Genomic DNA, 19,933 nt, shown 5'->3' with positions numbered 1-19,933 from the left:
TTCTTCCAGGATGTCTCTGTACATTGCTGCCTTCATCTTTCCCTCAATCCCAATCCTGACTAGTCTCCCAGTTCCTGCCTCTGAAAAACATCCCCACAGCATGATGCTGCCACCACCATGCTTCACTGTAGGGATGGTATTGGCCAGGTGATGAGTGGTGCCTGGTGTCCTCCAAACATAACGTTTGGCATTCACATTAAAGAGTTCGATCTTTGTTTCTCATGGTCTGAGAGTCTTTCACGTGCCTTTTGGCAAACTCCAGGTGGGCTGCCATGGGCCTTTTACTAAGGAGTGGAATTCCGTCAGGCCACTCTACCATACAGGCCTGATTGGTGGAGTGCTGCAGCGATGGTCGTCCTTCTGGAAGGTTCTCCTCTCTCCACAGAGGAACTCTGGAGCTCTGTCAGAGTGACAATCGGGTTATTGGTCACCTCCCTAACTAAAGCCCTTCTCCCCCGATCACTCAGTTTAGAGGGACGGCCAGCTCTAGGAAGAGTCCTGGTGGTTCCAAACTTCTTCCATTTACGGATGATGGAGGCCACTGTGCTCATTGGGACTTTTAAAGCAGCAGACATTTTTTCTGTACCGTTCCCCAGATCTTTGCCTCGAGACAATCCTGTCTCGGAGGTCTACAGACAATTCCTTCGACTTCACGCTTGTTTTGTGGTTTGACATGCACTGTTGACTGTGGGACCTTATATAGACAGGTGTGTGCCTTTCCAAATCATGTCCAATCAACTGAATTCACCTAGGAATATCTCAAGGATGATCAGTGGAAACAGAATGCACCTGAATGCAAAGGTCGAGGATACTTATGTACAAGTGATTTCTTCGTTTTTTTAATTTTTTTTTTATACATTTGTAAAAATTCCAAACAAACTTTTTTTAAGTTGTCATTATGGGGTTTTATGTGTAGAATTGTATCCATTTTGGAATAAGGCTGTAACATGACATAATGTGGAGAAAGTGACACGCTGTGAATACTTTCCGTATGCACTGTTATGCAATCTGAAAACTGCTGCCCTGATTAAAAGAACAATGCAACTGATCTTAACTGGTATTCTGCCTATAATGGACTGGTATTCTGTCTATAATGGAGTGGAATGGAAATTTCTAAGTGACCCCAAACCTTAGTGTAGTATTAATACACCCTTAGTGTAAACCTAGACTGGTAGTGTAAATTCAATATATCGTGGAGACTTACACTAGTATGTGTGCGTGTGTGTATGTTGCAGTGTATGTTTTTTTATTGGCACTTAGTTTTCTAAAAATGTGCACTGCAAATTATTGCTTGCATAATAGGTCAATAGGCTATATGCAAGTATAGCAGATTTTAGACAAAAGTGTATTTTGGTTAGCTCATTTTGTGAAATAGGGTTCTGCTTGCCGCCTTTGCATTTAATCCAGTGATTTCAGTATCCAGTGATTTCAATAGGGTACAGATAAAACAAGGTATGTTTAACATGGTTTAGTGGGTTTGTGAAGTAGTGCGTCATGGGGTGTGTGTATTTGCGCCACTGTCGACACAAGAATTATTTCCTCAGAACATATGCAATGGAACAAAGAGACTACCTCCCTGGTTGGATTTGAGTGTCATTGTAAATGACAGCATGCTCGTACTTACCCTGAATGGAAAGAGTTAATGGCGTTTCCTAGGGGACTGAAGATATGCCTGGCATGACCGGCTGTCCACCCGCAGGTATCTCCCTCATCTCACACGTTGGCACCACACGCCTCCCAGGATGTTTCTACTGAAGGGGTGGGAGTGAGTGAGTCAAGCAAGTCGTGTTTACATACCGCTGCCTGTCTCTCATTCACTGGGCGAAAAATAGCTCTTATTTACACTGCCCACACACAGGCTAATAATAGTCTGCCTTGGGATATACCAAGGTATATGAAACCTGTGTGTGTGTGTGTGTGTTGAAAACTGCTCATTTGTTTATCAGGTTACCATGCCATTTTATTTTGTTCTCCTCAGGTATGCTAGTGTGGAGGTTTGCTATTGTGTTATTGTGTGTCTCTGTGCTATTGTTTGGGGCTTTACTCGTGTGCTTGTTTGTTCATTGACAGATTGGGTAGAGTTTAGTCCATATGAGATTGGCATGGCCAAATATGGAACATTCATGACACCTGACCTTTTCGGCAGCAAGTTCTTCATGGGAACTGTAGTCAAGAAGTATGAGGAGAATCCGTTACATTTTCTAATGGGTATTCAAACATTCTCATTCTCATAATTACACATACACACACACGCATATACATTAATAATATAATATAATAATATAATAATAATGTGCAATACATGAACTGGCAAATTACTGTTATATATTTTGTGTAAATAAAATACAATAAACTTGACAGGTTAGATGGCATTCTGAAGCTGGTTGCTTCTCTCTGCAGGAATATGGGGTAGTGCCTTCTCCATTCTCTTCAACAGGGTGCTGGGAGTCAAGGACACAGGACCAAGTGGAAGTACTATGGAGGAGGAACTGGGTAAGACTGTGTGTGTGTGTGTGTGTGTGTGTGTGTGTGTGTGTGTGTGTGTGTGCGTGTGTGTGTGTGTGTGTGTGTGTGTGTGTGTGTGTGTGTGTGTGGTTTCTTGGTGTTTTATGCCCCCAACGTTGTCTTCAAGGCAGCGCTGCCTGAAAGGCACTATGGTTAGGCATGGGTTAAGGTTAGGGTTGGGGGTTAGGTTTAGGATTAGGTGCCTTTAAGTTGACGGTGGCAGCGCTGCCTGGAAGACGACGATGGGGGCATAAAACACCATTGAGCGTGTGTGTGTGTGTATGTGTGTGTGTGTGTGTGTGTCTGTGTGTAGTGTGTGTAGTTTCCAACTAGTCTACCTCATTCAGCTGCAAAGTCAAGTTAAGGTAAACATTGTCAGCATAGGAATCAAACGTACCATTATGACATCTGTTTAACATCATTATGACATCTGTTTAACAGTAGCTATGTCCTAACTCCTGGCTGAGTACTGTGATGCTGCTTGAAACCAGACTGAACTGCTTAGCAGTAATAGCTTCATTCAGCAACTTCAAATAGATGGCCGTTTGTAACTACTGGGTAGTGAAGCATCCAAGTTAAGTTTCATCAAGAGGTTGTGCAACAGCAAATTTGTCAGGAACATAGTCTGAAGTCAGGGAGCTATTTGTCTAATCTACTGTAGCTTCAGACAGAGCAGGACTGATATAGTCAGCTACCTGCTGCAGAAACTGTGTGGGAAAAATATTATGTGTGTGACCTTTGGTGTACATGTTGTGGGCAGTGGGCACATAATAGATTACTAATAATAAGTATGGTATGCTTCTCCACAATGAAACTTATGAAGTTGACGAATCATCACAACACAGATTCCAGAGAGCTCAAACAGCAATACTTTCATTTGTAAGCTATTTTGATGTGGTCCAACGGATTATGACTAAGTGTCAGTTATGTCCAGCAAAAATACCACAGGTGCGACATCAGAGGTGATGATCAACATCAGAAGTATTTGAGTTTGGTTCTCAAGCCTATCCTGTGTCTGGGGAACACCTCATTGTACTCGAGGGTGATTGACAGCTGGGCAAACTGGCCTAGCCATGCAGGCTGAAAATAGTTTGCATTTAGCAGGACAGTCATACTGAATGAATGTGTGTGTGTGTGTGTGTGTGTGTGTGTGTGTGTGTGTGTTTGTTTGCAGCTCTGCTCCCTTGATTGTTTCTTGTGGAATGCATTGTTGCAAACTCAATAATGTTATTGCATTGTCAATCAAGAATCCCCTTACCTCACATTTGTGTGTGTGTGTGTGTGTTTGTATGTGTGGACAAGTGAGAAAAACGAATTACTTACTGTAATGGTTGTTGATGTGTCAGGTGCTGAAAAGGATAATTTACTGTAATTCCCGTTCTTTTTTTGTCACTTTGTATATAAACTGCAGATTATTTTGTCAGATTTACACACCCAACAAGCACCCACCTACATTCTCAGTATTCTCTACATACTGCAAATAGTACAATAATTGGACATGAAGTGAATAGTGTGTGTGTGTGTGTGGGTGTGTTTGCGTCGTGCAGGTATGTGTGTGTGTGTGTGTGTGTGTGAGTGTGTGCATGCGCATGTGTGTGTGAGTGTGTGTGTGTGTGTGTGTGTGTGTGTTTGCGTTGTGCGGGTGTGTGAGTGTGTAAGTGTGTGTGTGTGCATGTGTGTTTGCGTCTTGCGGGTGTGTGTTAGTGTGTGTGTGTGTATGCAGGTGTGTGAGTGTGTGCGTATGCGTGTGTGTGTGTGAGTGTTTGTGAGTGTTTGTGTGTGTGTGTGTGTGGGTGTGTGTGTGTGTGATTGCGTTGTGCGGGTGTGTGTGTGTGAGTGTGTGCGTGTGCGCGTGTGTGTGTGTGTGTGTGCGTGTGTGTGTGTGTGTGCGCGCGTGAGTACAGTATGTACTGCAAGTTAACAGATGCTTTGCGTCTGCACTACAGAACAGATCAGGCCCGCAGACATCGTGGGAGCCGACAACATTGACAATGACGAGGAGCCACGCAAAGGTAAGGAGTGTTGTGTGTTTCACCAGGACACAATATGCCCAGGCTGTATGCCACGCCACAAGCCACGTTTGCACCCTCACCAGCAACGTGGCTTATTGGCTCCCTCACTGGCATGACCTTTCAAAGAATTTGGATGAATATGATGCATGGTCATTGAAGCTGACTTAATGGCAAAGAGATGCAAAACCATTTTAATACTTGCCTTGAACATTTTAAATAAAGGTACCCATGTTTACATTTGGGTCAAAAAGTTCAAAAAGTCCTTTTTCTTCTCCTTAAAACTATAAGCATTGATAGTTTCATATGAATGCAATCTCTCTCTCTCTCTCTCACTCCCTCTCTCTCTCTCATTCCCTCTCTCTTTCCCTCTGTCTCTCAGGTGGCTCGGAGGGCAAGGATGGGGAGGAGGAGTTCCACCAGCGAGCTCAGGCCAGCTGGGTCCAGCGCATGGTCTCGTCCCTCTTCAGCGACTCGTCACTGTTTAACACGCGTGAGGGCCGCGCCGGCAAGGTGCACAACTTCATGCTGGGCCTCAACCTCAACACCTCAATGCCTTTTTCACCCTTCAGTGACTACATGTACTCGCAGGTGGCCGAGGAGGAGGTCGACGCCGTCACAGGTGAGGTCAAAGGCCGAAGGGTTAACACACTCTGTCGTGGTGGAGAGCATAGATCAGCCATCACCAAATGGCGGACCGCGGTCCGAGTCCCGACCGTGACGTGATCCTATCCAGACCCAGACCATAATAGCCTAATTTAGATTTTCACGTAAGATTTCAAAGCTGCGCTAAATGTTTCATTGGTTAGGATAACAGCATTTACTTCAGGAGCTTCAGGAACCATCATTTCGCTTGCTGCTACTCAGCCAGTGAAATCTGTGAATTTTGATAAAGTCGAGTCAGTGAGTAAAGTAGCCTACTATGGGGAAGAGACTGATAGCCTGAAACGAGCGAGGAGAGGAGACGGGACGAGAAACAATCAGATGGATATCTAAGTTAACGATAAGTAAGTTATTTTGAAATCATCGATTGCTCAAAGAGGAGAAAGCTAGACAGCGAGAACAGAGCTTTATATAACGATACGGGGCAACACCATGCAAAACTGTCACATCCGTAACGCCAACTAAATATGGATGTGACCGTTTTGCGCGGAATTGCCCTGGACCTCTTCTATATATTCTGAGACAGGCGATTTTAAGCGCCAATTTGAAGCACCTCTACTAGACAAAGCATATATTTTGAGCAAGAATAGGGTAGGCTAGGCCCATTCAACAGTGAACTGAGACCACAGAATATTTTACGATTTAAGAAGGCAATATGATTGATCCACCACAATCTAGTTAAGCCTACATGCATTCACTGCCCGTGATATTCGTGGGTTTCCAGGATTTCGGGTCAACATAAAAAAAACTAAAAAAATTAAATTAAACTTGCTGATTAATGGGTTCAAGGAACCAGCTGTGGAATATCCATCCTTGTCTCAGCTCAAATTTTATATTAAGTTCACGTTAAGATCTTAAAAATAGCCAAGGCTACTCAGTTTTTCTCCCCAATTAGGCTACTCTTATCTTGCCTTATTCCTCCTCATTTCGAATGTTGCCTTTTAGGCTACTTATTTTATTTCACATTAAACATTAGGCCTAGGCCTACAATCTTTTATTTCTTGAATTTCCCCTTGGGGATCAATAAAGTATCTATCTATCTATCTATCTATCTATCTATCTATCTATATATCTATCTATCTACAACTAGGCTCCATCCATCCATCCTAATATTATACATACATACATATACATAGCCTAAACACGCACGTTAAACATTATGATGCTCCGGACCTTTGCTTGAGGAAATTTTCCGTAACTGGACCTCGCTGAAGATTAATTGAATACCCCTGGCATAGATATTAGAAAGCTAGATACCGCATTGACTGTCGAGTTCTATTAGGTGGCATCGTAAATGCGGCCGCCATATTGGTGAGGACAACAATAACTGGAGGCCAATAGAGAAACATGTGACTCTGACTGGAAATCAATCAGGTGTCTCTGATTGTGGCAAGTGTTACTGTCACTCTCCCATAGACAGTAAACGTGTTGCCCCCACCAATATGGCGGCGCTATTTACATACATTCGGGAGCCCAATGCAGTATCTAGCTTTCTAATATAAAGAGTGTGAAAATAGTCGTAGCATAAAAATGTCATTATAGGTCATTGGGCTCTATCGTGCGTCCCAGCGCAATTGACTTTGTATACTCGCGCTTTTGTCTTTCCTATTTTGCAGTCAGCGCATATTGGAATTTTCCCTCCACAGGTACGTGCCTGTAAATTAGGGAATTCGATTGCGCCCACCGGGGCGGTTCAGCGAAAAGACGGGGCGTGTTCCGGCGCAAACGTTCACTGTTGATATTTTGCAGTTTCAGAAAACAATTCCGCCACAGACCAGGAACTCCCTGGTCTAAAGTCTGTGGCGCAAATGCAGGTGCTATTTTGAGGGCCTGCGTGAATGAATGTGTTGCACACCAATCTACAGACACCCCCGTGATAATATTTGTCCATTTCCCGGTTTTGTTCGTGCATTGGTGACCTAAAAAATGAGTAGCTTTAGTTTTGTTCCAATTTACCGTTATGTATGGCTTTAAACATCGCGTGCGCTTTAACATCAGCCTAAACATTATTCCAGCTGCGCTAAGGTTTTAAGCACCAGAATTTTGCCTACCTTGTTATAGCCCATCTGAAATAACTCCAAGCTTTATGTTCCCTCCATCCTTTCGTTATTTTCAAAAAACGTTTTATATCCATGATGGCCTTAAAGTCTTGAGTTAGTGAATTAGCTTAAATCAGCTTTTATGAGCTGTTAACCAGCAAATAGTACAAGAAAGCAGCAAGTATGGCTACAATTTCTGTAGTTGCTGCACCCATTCATTCTCTCTCCTGCTCAAACGAATGTTGTGCATGCATTAAGTTGATGATAAAGTGTTTACAAACTCTACTTAACAGAAAATATTGTAAATAGCCTACTGTCATGCAGTTAATGGGATATACTGTGCAGAGTTGAAAGTTAGGTCAACTTGGAAACTGTTTCTCACAGGCCGCCTGTGCTGCGCAACGCACACTTTGCTCCACTCATCTATACAACATAGTTCCCATTTCGGTAAACCATACATAATTTCAAAGAAAAATATTACCACTCGAGGGAAATCAGTGTGGTGTCCATTAAGATGTGAAATCTAGCGTACACATTTTCACGAATCACAGATTGTGTTGATGACATAAATTAGGAAATATTAGATGACTTAAGGAGACGTGATGTTGAATTGCATGCCGATGCCATTTAACCCAAATGCCCCAGCGGCAGCACGGGAGAGAAGAGATTAACTGACAGAAGATATTCATTGTCTATAGAGAGGTAATGTTAGATTACATTGTACATAGCAAAAATATCACCATGCATTCATAATCTCGTGATTGAGTGAGAGTGATCCCAAAACATCGGAAAGTACTGTATGTCTTTGTGACAATTCTGTATTACATTTTGTCAAGAGGAAAAATCAATAGCTGACAGTTCCTAACTGAACAGTAAAATTATAGTGCTGTGAACGCTCCTGGCTGCGCCTGGCAAATACGCCACCATAATAGCAATCAGCTATGGAACAAGCGTGCCTGTTGTTAAAGGGAATGTGAGATGACGCCCTGATTGGTTTATTGCACGTTACGCCCAAACCACACCCATGATTAATGTAGCTACTTCAGACCACCCCATTTTAGATTTGCGCCTGGTGCAACAGTCAAATATCCCGCCGGTAAAATAGCATCAGCGCCCAAGATCCGCCCACAAAGTGACTTGCATTTTGCGCAAAGACACTTCCGTTTCAGACCGTTAAAATATAGCCCATAATGTGTTTATTGTTGTAAAAGACAGATTATGTATGTATTGGGGTTTTAAGATATAGTGCTCAAAATGTAATTTATAACATGATAAATACTGAAATTAATGATTTTATTGATACTACATTTCCATTTTTTGCGGGGAAAAGGCCAGAAGTTGGCTTCCTAAACATTGGTTTTCAATGTGGCACACAAACACATGATTGCGGTGACACAAACACTGTGATTCCGGTGTCATTCACAGGTCACACTTATCCTCAGTGATGATGGTTCACTTCTTTCTTCTTTCTTTTGGGCGGAGGCAGCTTTCACACGGGCTTTGTGCATTAGCTCAGTAAACAACAACTACTACCAGAGAGATATTTTGTGGCAGCCATGCAAAACACTATGTTACAGAGAACACACTCGGCATGTGGAAAATCTCTCAACCATCTCAGAGAACAAAAAACACTGTCAGAACACACTGAAAGTGCTCAATGATTCAACTGCGACAGTCCCATAATTCATCATGTCAGAGGACATAATGGACGTAATCCACAGACACTGATTAATTGAGGTAGTTAGTATAAGTATAAGTAAGTATAAGTATATATACTCTTTTGATCCCGTGAGGGAAATTTGGTCTCTACATTTATCCCAATCCGTGAATAAGTGAAACACACTCAGCACACAGTGAACACACAGTGAGGTGAAGCACACACTAATCCCGGCGCAGTGAGCTGCCTGCAACAACAGCGGCGCTCGGGGAGCAGTGAGGGGTTAGGTGCCTTGCTCAAGGGCACTTCAGCCGTGCCTACTGGTCTGGGTTCGAACCGGCAACCCTCCAGTTACAAGTCCGAAGCGCTAACCAGTAGGCCACGGCTGCCCCTCCAATAGGCTACGGCTGCCCCTCCAGTAGGCCATGGCTGCCCCTAAAGTAGGCCACGGCTGCCGCTCCAATAGGCTACGGCTGCCCCTCCAGTAGGCCATGGCTGCCCCTAGTTGTACTCGAGGAGCTGAATCTCCTGCAGTGTTGGCTGTATTGCCTGATCTGTGTTCCTCCAGGGCTCTGCGCTGTTCCAACTGGCTGCCAGACTATAGCTGAGAAATCTGGCTAGTGGAACTAAAGCCTGGCGCAGTCTTTGCTGCAGTTTATGATGATTAATAGGCAGAACACAAAGCTATTGGCAAACAGACCACAATAGTATGTGTTTGTTGAGGTATGTAGCTGTTTCCATAACAAATGCCAGTGAAGCCCTGAGCCCTCCATTGGTGAGAAAGTTAGACATGGTTCTCCCAATACTAGCCAGACCCCAGACAGAGCGCTCTGCAATCCTTCCCCACATTCCTATGATGGGGAATCCCAGATGCACGTGCTAAGCCATGCCTGATGTAAATGCTCATTCAGAAATTACTTCATAACCCATAAACAGTCCAGTAGCATCAAGAGTCCCGTGGGAATTTTGGTGAGAAAACAAGCCACCATGCTAGATGCCTCAAGTGGACCCTGATGGTTCATAAAAAACATTGTGGCACTCTGGGAAATGGTGCGGTCATATAGTTTTGACATATTTAGTGCTTGCGTCCTAATGGGCATTTTCACGACACTTGAAAATCGATGTTGTCATTCTGTTTACACTTAATTATGATCCAACAGGGTTGTTTGGTATCAAACTGATCGGTATGAATGAATGAATGAATCAGTGTGCCCCGTTACCTGATGTCCCAGTGCCTAACACTGAATGCACCAAAGTCGGGGCTGTGACATCAAGTCTGTAAAACCTGACAAACGTTGAAAGCCGCTCCTGCTCCAGGGAGGCGAAAGGCGGTGGGTTGAAAGCAAATAGTTCAATTGGACGGTAGGACAGTGACGGATTGACAACCTTCAGAATGAACGCTGGGTTGGGTTTTAATACAACCCTCGTGTCACCCGGGAAAAATTGCATACAGGCTATATTCATGGATAAGGCGTGAATATCGCGTTTAGCCGTAGATAAGGCCACCAACAATGCCGTTTTAAGTGAGAGCACTTTAAGATCCAACTGCTGTAATGGCTCGAAGTGAGGACGAGACAGAACATCTAAAACCATAAGTAGATTCCATGAAGGGTGGTTTAGAAACCGGGTGGAGACGTCGCGTCCCTTTGATAAATTGACATATAAGAGGGTGCTGGCCCGCTGTTTTGTCCCCACATATCAGCAATAAGTGGTCATAGCTCTTTCATAATACATAGCTCAATTTTATGCAGTATGTGATGAATTTGATTTCTTTAACATGAATGCCCAGAATGTTTGGCTGCCTGAAGAGAACAGTGGATAAGGTCAGTGGATAACCATGTTTTTAGTTGAAATCGTTAGACAAAACATGCTTTGTAAAGCTATGACTCCCTGCCCACTGACCTGTAATTGTGACTTAGCTTCCTCACATTATTCTTGGGTTATTTGCTAACCTCACTAAGACAGGAAATTACATCAACAAGATAAGGCAGCACTTTAAAAATCACAAAAGGTAAACATCCTTGGTACTTTAAGGTCATGAGAGATTAGTACAATTGTCTTAGCAGAATGCTATCTTGCAATGTCTTGCAATTTGGCCATGAAGTCACCGTTGACGCTCTATCCTGGCCGCCTTACACACTCATACTACAGGTTGAGTCAGTGGATCAGAATGAGTTTTTCCCAGGTGATTTGCTTATTATACTGGTTCCTGGCCAACTGGGTGGTGTATTCCAAGGAATAATTATTAAGGTGTGTGGTGTAGGAACTTGTTTGTTTGATATCTATGTTAACCTGACCATGATTTTGTCTTAACCTTTTTTTTCTTCCATCCTTTCTGGGGACATACAGAGAGTTTCCTGACACACACACACACACACACTATCTCTTTCTCTCTCTCTCTCTCTCTCTCTCTCTATCTCTCTGACCTTAACCAGCTGCGTAACATCACCCTGAGACACAAGTTTATACTAGAACACACACACAGATACAGACACACACACACACACACACAGACACACACACATTAAGCAATGTATCTGCACCCACCCATCCATCCCTTTTCACCAACTCACATGAAGCATTAGAGTGATGACTACTTTCAGGGTGGTAAAGCATGCTTGTCCAAAGTCCTTCTTCCTGAAGCTACTTTGCATAGATGCAATGTTTGGCACCCGCCACTCTTACCTTTATTTAGATGAGAGGAAAGAGATTAGTCTGAGCAAGATTGGAGATCTCTATGTGTGTGTGTGTGAGCGTGTGCGTGTGTGTGTGTGAGAGAGAGAGAGAGAGAGAGAGAGAGAGAGAGAGAGAGCATATGTCTGTGTAATGAGATGCAGAATGGTGAATTTTTGTACAGCTCTCGGTCATTTTGAGTATTTGTACATCGGTGTAAGCTTTTTGCATATTGATTTGATTTCGGAATCTTCTCAGACCCAGACGAGTTTGACCGCATCTATGAGCCGCTGGATGTGAAGAGTAAGAAGATCCACGTGGTGGACAGTGGTCTGACCTACAACCTGCCCTACCCGCTTATCCTGCGGCCACAGCGAGGAGTCGACCTCATCATCTCCTTCGACTTCTCTGCCCGGCCCAGCGACTCCAGCCCGCCCTTCAAGGTGAGACAGGAACATGTACCGTACGTACATGTACAGTGCGTGCGCACTTACGATGGTGTTTTGAGCCCCCACCGTCAACTTCAAGACAGCGCTGCGACCATCGACTTCATGGCACCTAACCCTTAACCCTAACCCTTGCCTAACCCTAGTGCCTTCCATGCAGCGCTGCCTGGAAGACGACGTTGGAGGCTTAAAACACCAAACACCCACTTACAGTCCACACAAATTCACAGCATAACAGCAACAACAAAAACAACACAAACAATCAAAACTTGCACTTGTACTGTATGAGCAGAATCATTTGGCTTCACCACAAACCTATTTTAAAAAAGAATTCATATCACATATCACATGAAACCAGCCACATTTTGGAATGTTTTTAGTGTCATGCAACTGACCTAAAAATGTGTTCCCATTTCACTTTTGCGAAGCATTTCCATTTTCATTTCGCAGTTTAGATTTCCGCATTTTCAAAGTTAATGGAAACCCGCCTATTCACACCTGATGGATTTAGGCTACATTTACCGGTACACATTGGCCGGCTATTTTTATAAACGGACATTTCACCCTCTCCGTTTCCAAAAATAACATTGTTTACACCTGTCAGTTTTCGGAAAGGTTTTTGTTTACACTAACCCGTGTATATGCCTCAGGAGCATGCCAAACCTGTAGGTGGCAGTGTAATGAGAAGCTCAAGCACACGTTAGACAATCAAAATCCCGAAAATAGCAACAACAGCAACAAATCACTTCCTCTTTCTCTTTTGAACTGACGAAAAATCTCCGCCTCTTCACATAAATCTCCAACCACCTTATTGCCTTATCGTCTTGTCATCTAAACACCACCTTATTGCCTTATTGTCTTGTCGTCTAAACACTACCTTATTGCCTTATCGTGTTGTCGTCTAAACACTACCGTATTGCCTTATCGTGTTGTCGTCTAAACACCACCGTATTGCCTTATCGTCTTGTCTTCTAAACACCACCTTATTGCCTTATCGTCTTGTCTTCTAAACACCACCTTATTGCCTTATCATCTTGTCGTCTGAACACCACCTTATTGCCTTATCGTCCATGTCGTCTAAACACCACCTTATTGCCTTATCGTGTTGTCGTCTAAACACCACCTTATTGCCTTATCGTGTTGTCGTCTAAACACCACCTTATTGCCTTATCATATTCACACCTGATCATTATTACTTAGGGATTCATTGTCTTATCCTCACTTCTTGTGTGTTAACAGGAGCTGTTGCTGGCAGAGAAATGGGCTCGCATGAATAAACTGCCCTTCCCTAAAATTGACCCCAAAGTGTTTGACCGTGAGGGTCTGAAAGAATGCTATGTCTTCAAGCCCAACAAGGATGACAAGAACTGCCCCACTGTGATACACTTTGTGCTGGTCAACATCAACTTCAGGCAGTTCAAAGCCCCTGGTATGTGTGTCTCTGTGTCTCTATGTCTGTGTGTGTGTGTGTGTGTGTGTGTGTGTGTGTGTGTGTGTGTGTGTGTGTGTGTGTGTGTATGTGTGCATGTGCTTGTGCGCGTGTGCGTGTGCGTGCGCATGTGTGTGTGTGTGTGTAGATGCATGTGGATATGTGTGTTCATTTTTTGTGTGTGTGTATGTTTGTGTCAGGAGAGGGAAAATATATTCATATGTTACTTCCATAATCCTAACTTGTTGAACTTGTGATGGCATCAGGATGTACTGCTCTTAAAGTTATACTCAGATGTCAAGAGGCACATTCCAGGGCAGACCGCTCTTCCTTGTATGTGTGTGTTTGTGTGTGTGTGTGTGTGTCTGTGTGTGTGTGTGTGTGTGTGTGTGTGCTTAAGTAAATCATTAGCCTCATGTGTCGAGTGTACAGCTGTGTGCCTGTGTGGGTTCTGTCATGTGAAATTATGGCACACTAAAACTCCCTGGGAGTCTCTGACAACTATAAAACACTGTGCAGAGTAAACGCAATACATCATCAGGGACACACACACACACACACACACACACACACACACACACACACACACACACACACACACACACACACATACCACACACACACAGACAGATACACACACATGCAAAGAGACAGTCATACAGTTTTCTCTTTGTGTGTGCGTGTGCAATGTGCATGCAGAACAACAATACATATTCCTCTTTGCAACTTTTCACAGCTTGAGCTACTGCTCTATATATAAACTCCTTTACGTGTGATTATTACTTCTGCCATCAGCTTGAGCTGCTGCTCTATATATAAACTCCTTTACGTGTGATTATTACTTCTGCCATCAGCTTGAGCTGCTGCTCTATATATAAACTCCTTTACGTGTGATTATTACTTCTGCCATCAGCTTGAGCTGCTGCTCTATATATAAACTCCTTTACGTGTGATTATTACTTCTGCCATCAGCTTGAGCTGCTGCTCTATATATAAACTCCTTTACGTGTGATTATTACTTCTGCCATCAGCTTGAGCTGCTGCTCTATATATAAACTCCTTTACGTGTGATTATTACTTCTGCCATCAGCTTGAGCTGCTGCTCTATATATAAACTCCTTTACGTGTGATTATTACTTCTGCCATCAGCTTGAGCTGCTGCTCTATATATAAACTCCTTTACGTGTGATTATTACTTCTGCCATCAGCTTGAGCTGCTGCTCTATATATAAACTCCTTTACGTGTGATTATTACTTCTGCCATCAGCTTGAGCTGCTGCTCTATATATAAACTCCTTTACGTGTGATTATTACTTCTGCCATCAGCTTGAGCTGCTGCTCTATATATAAACTCCTTTACGTGTGATTATTACTTCTGCCATCAGCTTGAGCTGCTGCTCTATATATAAACTCCTTTACGTGTGATTATTACTTCTGCCATCAGCTTGAGCTGCTGCTCTATATATAAACTCCTTTACGTGTGATTATTACTTCTGCCATCAGCTTGAGCTGCTGCTCTATATATAAACTCCTTTACGTGTGATTATTACTTCTGCCATCAGCTTGAGCTGCTGCTCTATATATAAACTCCTTTACGTGTGATTATTACTTCTGCCATCAGCTTGAGCTGCTGCTCTATATATAAACTCCTTTACGTGTGATTATTACTTCTGCCATCAGCTTGAGCTGCTGCTCTATATATAAACTCCTTTACGTGTGATTATTACTTCTGCCATCAGCTTGAGCTGCTGCTCTATATATAAACTCCTTTACGTGTGATTATTACTTCTGCCATCTGCTATATTCTCCTGCACTCTGTGACTGTTTCTTTGTTTGTTTTTTTAGTAAGTCTTCTAAGCAGACACAATAAAATCATACTCTGTCTCCTCATGGGGTGTTTAGCAGACTAAAACGTGTATAGCAGTGCAGTTGCAATTTGTTTTATAATGTTTTTTTTTCTGACTGTTAAAGTTACAAGTAAAGTTACATTTGACCTCCATTTATGTCCTTTCCAATGCAGGAGTTCCAAGAGAAACCGAGAAAGATAAGGAATTTGCCGATTTTGACATCTTCGACGACCCTAACACGCCGTACTCCACCTTCAACTTCCAGTACCCTAACCATGCCTTCCAGCAGCTGCACGACCTGATGGAGTTCAACACGCTCAACAACATTGAGGTATGTATAAAATGTAAAAAAAAAGGTGTGTCTATAAACATTCAAATGACACCGTATGCCCATCAGGAATGTGTGCAGCTCTCTGCCATACAAGGATTTAATATGCAAATCATGTGTGCTTTTCCACTGAAGACATGTAAAGCATGCAGAATGCCTGGGGTGGCTGTAGTGCACTCATCATCACATGAGAGAGAGCTCATGGTCACACATTGTGAGCCAAATTCATACCTGTCAGTGGCATGGTCATGTGCATACTAGAGCTGACTACTACTAGCTATCACTACTGATTTCCTGAAACAATTCAATTCAGATTCACAAGACTCCAATTCCATTTGATTTCCGATTTGATTCAATTCAATATCGATTTTGTTATGAATATTTCTATTACAATACCAGTTTTTGCTTGAATATGAAATGGAATCCCAGTGAACTAATGATGTACATTTTACAGGGAACCCTCTGACATAGTGCATTTTTAAAATTCAATTATTTTATTAAATTCCCTGAGGTCCTTTTGCAAAGTCTGCAAGGTTTTTTTTAATTGAACAAAAATGTGTTCATATTTCTTGTGATGTTCTAGCATCTTATTTCAAAGCCAAGAGCCAAAGACTTCAATTCACATTTCCACAGGAAAAGGCATAGAGTTACGGTACATTAAACCATTGATCTCATGATTTCAGGAATCAGTATTATTAAATCAGTAAATTATTAAAATAAAGATTGTTTCAAAACCCATCTCTAGTGCATACAAAATACATACAAAACACTACATATGGATGGCTCTGTGGAAGGTGTACTTAAAATCAGCCGGCCTCCATCCAGGAGAGTGGTATTGTTTTCAGGATGGGAGTATGAGTTTGGGATTATATGATAGTCAAACTACTGCCTGGTTTGCCATGTGGTAATTGGACCAGTAAAGTATCTCAATGTTTCCCTTTGCGAGTGCATACTTTGGCACATACAACACTGATTGTGTCAGTGAGCAAACTGTCTGCCTATGAGGCATTCATATATTCCATTCACTCCCACAGGGATGGGAGGAGACAAGACGCTTACATCAGCGTCCTCGCAGCCCATAACGAACAATTATCTAATTAATTCATATTTAATCAGATTGGTGCTGAAACACCCTCCACTTGCACCCAGTGTCACCAGCAGATGCGTCTCCATAAATCAGCAGATATGTCTCCATAAATCAGCATGTCAACGCATTCAATCCCGTAGCTAACTGCACTTTATTTGGAACTGTTTCATAACTCTGGAGTTGATCAATTCATGAAGTGTCTCCTTCACAGTAGCTTGACGAGTTTCTATTTTTTATAGACACCCGTGGCCCACTGGTTAGGGATGTGTGGGTGTCTGGGTGTGTATGTCTGCTCCTAGTGTGTATGTGTATGTGTGTGCACTATGCCTGGATGGGTTAAATGCCGAGGACAGGACAAAGAAAGTAACTTAACTTAAAGGCATCCTATGCAAGTATTTTTTACCTCAATATAACAGCTTCAAAACAACGCTGATGTAAACTAAGTTGTAATAGGGAGAATCGCACGCCACAGCCTAGCCATCTACAGAGAACAGGCCTTGCAACTAGCTCTCCCTCGATCTGGAGAATCCCAAATCACTTTACAGCAATTGTGCAATATATTTTGTATTAAATCATCTTGCCAGTTGGCATGAAATTATCCTTTCCGGTTTGTAAACAAATTTACATATACCATGTCCAGGGGGAAGGGTTCTAGCCATGAGCAGTATTTATGACTTTTGTGTAAAATACAAATACTCCACAACTGCAGAGGGAGCCGAGCATAAAGAAAAGAACTGCATTGGATACTTTTAACTTTTGTGTTGTTCAGTGTGAGGCACTATGACCGCTCTGCACAGAATTGTAGACGATCTGTTACTCATAGCACACTTCCTTCCTCATTACGACATCTGCAGTTGATACTGGCGATGGTATACTTGATTCTGAGTTGAGGTTACCACACTAGATTTAGCACTCGGAACACAACAAACAGAACACTGTGCCTCATAGCCTCTCTGAATCTTTCCCATGAAATGTGCGATGTAATGAGTAATATTTACTCATGTCATGCCAACCTTTGTATCTGCTTCCTTTAGGTTATCAAAGAGGCAATAAAGGACAGTGTTGTGTACCGCAAAGAGAACCCGACGCGCTGTTCCGTCTCCCTCTCGCTGAACGAGATCCAGAACAAGAAGTTCCTGAAGAGGGAGACCCGAGCAACGGCGCGCAAGTGAAGGCCTCTGGTGGTGACAGCAGTGACCTAACGTGACCTCTGATGACCTCTCGTGACCTTTTCCAGACTAGTCAGAGAAGAGGGGTTTGGGGCAAATGTCCTGCTGGTCACTCAGGTTCTCTTGTCTGGAGGATTCTCTCAGCTGACCACATCATCACTGTGTTGTAAGAAAGGACTGTGAGAAAAGGCATCCCTGGTGAACTCACAACCCCCCAGGCCTCCCACCTCTGTCTGTGAACGTATTTTGATTCAGGCCATGCGTGGGCTGAGGAAGTTGGAGTTTCCAAATGACTCGCTCGAAGAAAGTCTTGAATAGGGAACTGTAGCAATGGATTAAGACTGGAAAATAACACACACAAACACAAACACAACGTTGAATTTGGGCCATTTTCTGGGGTGTGGGATGTTAGGAATCCTATCAAGTATAGGAAATTTAAAGATGTCCACTCATGTTGATGCAATTTGGCCGGACGTAAACAAAACTCAATCTCTCACTTTCCATCTGTTTTATCTGAATAGCCTCATCAGCCGAGTTCAGACCTAGTTTTGTTTGGCTTCATGTTGCTTTCAAGGAGTCCGTAAACATTCATGAGTGCGTGCAAGGGCACCAACCTGCCTTCTGCATGGCTGAAGGGGAAGCTCTGCGGTGGATACTACAGGCCTGGCTGAAGCAGAAGTTTCAAAACGCAACCCTGTTCTCGAGACATCCTCAAATCATCTCATCCATGTTTATGAAAGACCGGGAGTGGTTTCAGAGTGGCTTTACTTACCTAACAAAAAAACATTGTGGTTCGCCTTTCTTCCTTTCATTCATTGCCCTTTTCCGATCTCTCTCTCTCTCTCTCTCTTTTTCTCACTCTGCCTCTATTCTAGGTCTTGGAAGGTGCTTGTCTTTGTTATTACAGGCGATTGCTAATTCCTGCTTTGTCATTTCCTAACTGGAAGACCCCAACAGTCACTATTCAGACAGTAAGAGGAAGAGAAAGAGAGAGAGATGTGAATGTTTCCATGTTTCTCACAGTATACCTAGGCTACTTGATGCTAGTGTGTGTGTGTGTGTGTGTGTGTGTGTGTATGTGTATGTACAATTCATTGTGTGTGTGTGTGTGTGTGTGTGTGTGTGTGTGTGTGTGTGTGTCTTAAAGTGTCTGTACAATGCATTGTGTGTGTGTGTGTGTGTGTGTGTGTGTGTGTGTGTGTGTAGGCCGTGGTAATGGAAACTCTTCCCCTGGGCACTTTCAGTGGAATCTTAAAAATGTTTTCTCCACCCTCACCTGTGCCTGCATCAGCTTATGGAATATCACAGCACCCTGTCTCTTACAGGATTCATCTGACAGCATGCACACATACAGTACATAAATATTATACAAAAATGTGTTTATACAAACATTCATACATACATTCATACATACATACATACATATACTGTACTATATCTCTCCATTTGGGGGTTTAAGGGAAATGTATTCAGATAATTTTATCCAGAAGTTTAAATTATTTCAGGCCTTTGAATGATGCACCATGAGTCATGCGTCATTCCCATTTGTTGCACAATACATGTGCCTAATACATATACTTGTTGTATGTATTTAGACTATAGCTGACTTTGTAGGTATGCGATTCTCAGCTTCACCTTTGCTCAAGGTAGAGAAGTCGCCACTGTTCTGCCGCTGTACTGCCATTGATATCCTTGTTAAAGAAATATTTAGATGCTGTGACCAATATAATGAGCTCACAGCAAGATTCATCCAAGACTTGGGAACACTTTGTTACATAGTCTTTTTACACTGTAACTATACCAGAAAGTGTGGCACCTCTTAACCAGAGTTTCATACGAGTATCAATGTGTCATTACACTGTGTCTCTCAATGTTGCGCTGTACTTGATAGTGTAGTTACATTGTAATAATGCCTAAAGGAAAGTGTAACCAAAACGGCATATTGGAAACTCACCTTTTCAATGTCTCTTCTTTTGGAAAATGTTTTCTTTCTTTTGTATGTAGTTGAATGAATCAGACATTAGATATTTCTTTGCTTTTTTTTGTATTAGTATGGCACTAATATTTTATTTTACTATTAT

At 42.7% G+C, this 19,933-nt stretch overlaps 1 protein-coding gene across 3 annotated transcripts in view; it reads left to right on the top strand.

The window, feature by feature from the left end:
• Positions 1–19,193, top strand: part of pla2g4ab (phospholipase A2, group IVAb (cytosolic, calcium-dependent)) — a 51,411-nt gene extending 32,218 nt beyond the window's left edge. For all 3 annotated transcript variants that reach the window (XM_042058139.1, XM_042058140.1, XM_042058138.1), the window contains 8 exons: positions 2,071–2,208; positions 2,401–2,493; positions 4,452–4,517; positions 4,897–5,136; positions 11,805–11,989; positions 13,232–13,421; positions 15,442–15,599; positions 17,718–19,193. In XM_042058139.1, the coding sequence (XP_041914073.1) occupies positions 2,071–2,208; positions 2,401–2,493; positions 4,452–4,517; positions 4,897–5,136; positions 11,805–11,989; positions 13,232–13,421; positions 15,442–15,599; positions 17,718–17,855 (1,208 nt within the window). In that variant the 3' untranslated portion in view covers positions 17,856–19,193. The remainder of the gene's footprint in view (positions 1–2,070; positions 2,209–2,400; positions 2,494–4,451; positions 4,518–4,896; positions 5,137–11,804; positions 11,990–13,231; positions 13,422–15,441; positions 15,600–17,717) is intronic.
• The last annotated feature ends 740 nt before the right edge of the window (positions 19,194–19,933 follow it).

Source organism: Alosa sapidissima, chromosome 12, assembly GCF_018492685.1.
Source record: "Alosa sapidissima isolate fAloSap1 chromosome 12, fAloSap1.pri, whole genome shotgun sequence".
Taxonomy (NCBI): Eukaryota; Metazoa; Chordata; class Actinopteri; order Clupeiformes; family Clupeidae; genus Alosa; species Alosa sapidissima.
The sequence above is the reverse complement of the archived record's forward strand: the minus strand, read 5'-3'. Positions and strand labels throughout refer to the sequence as shown.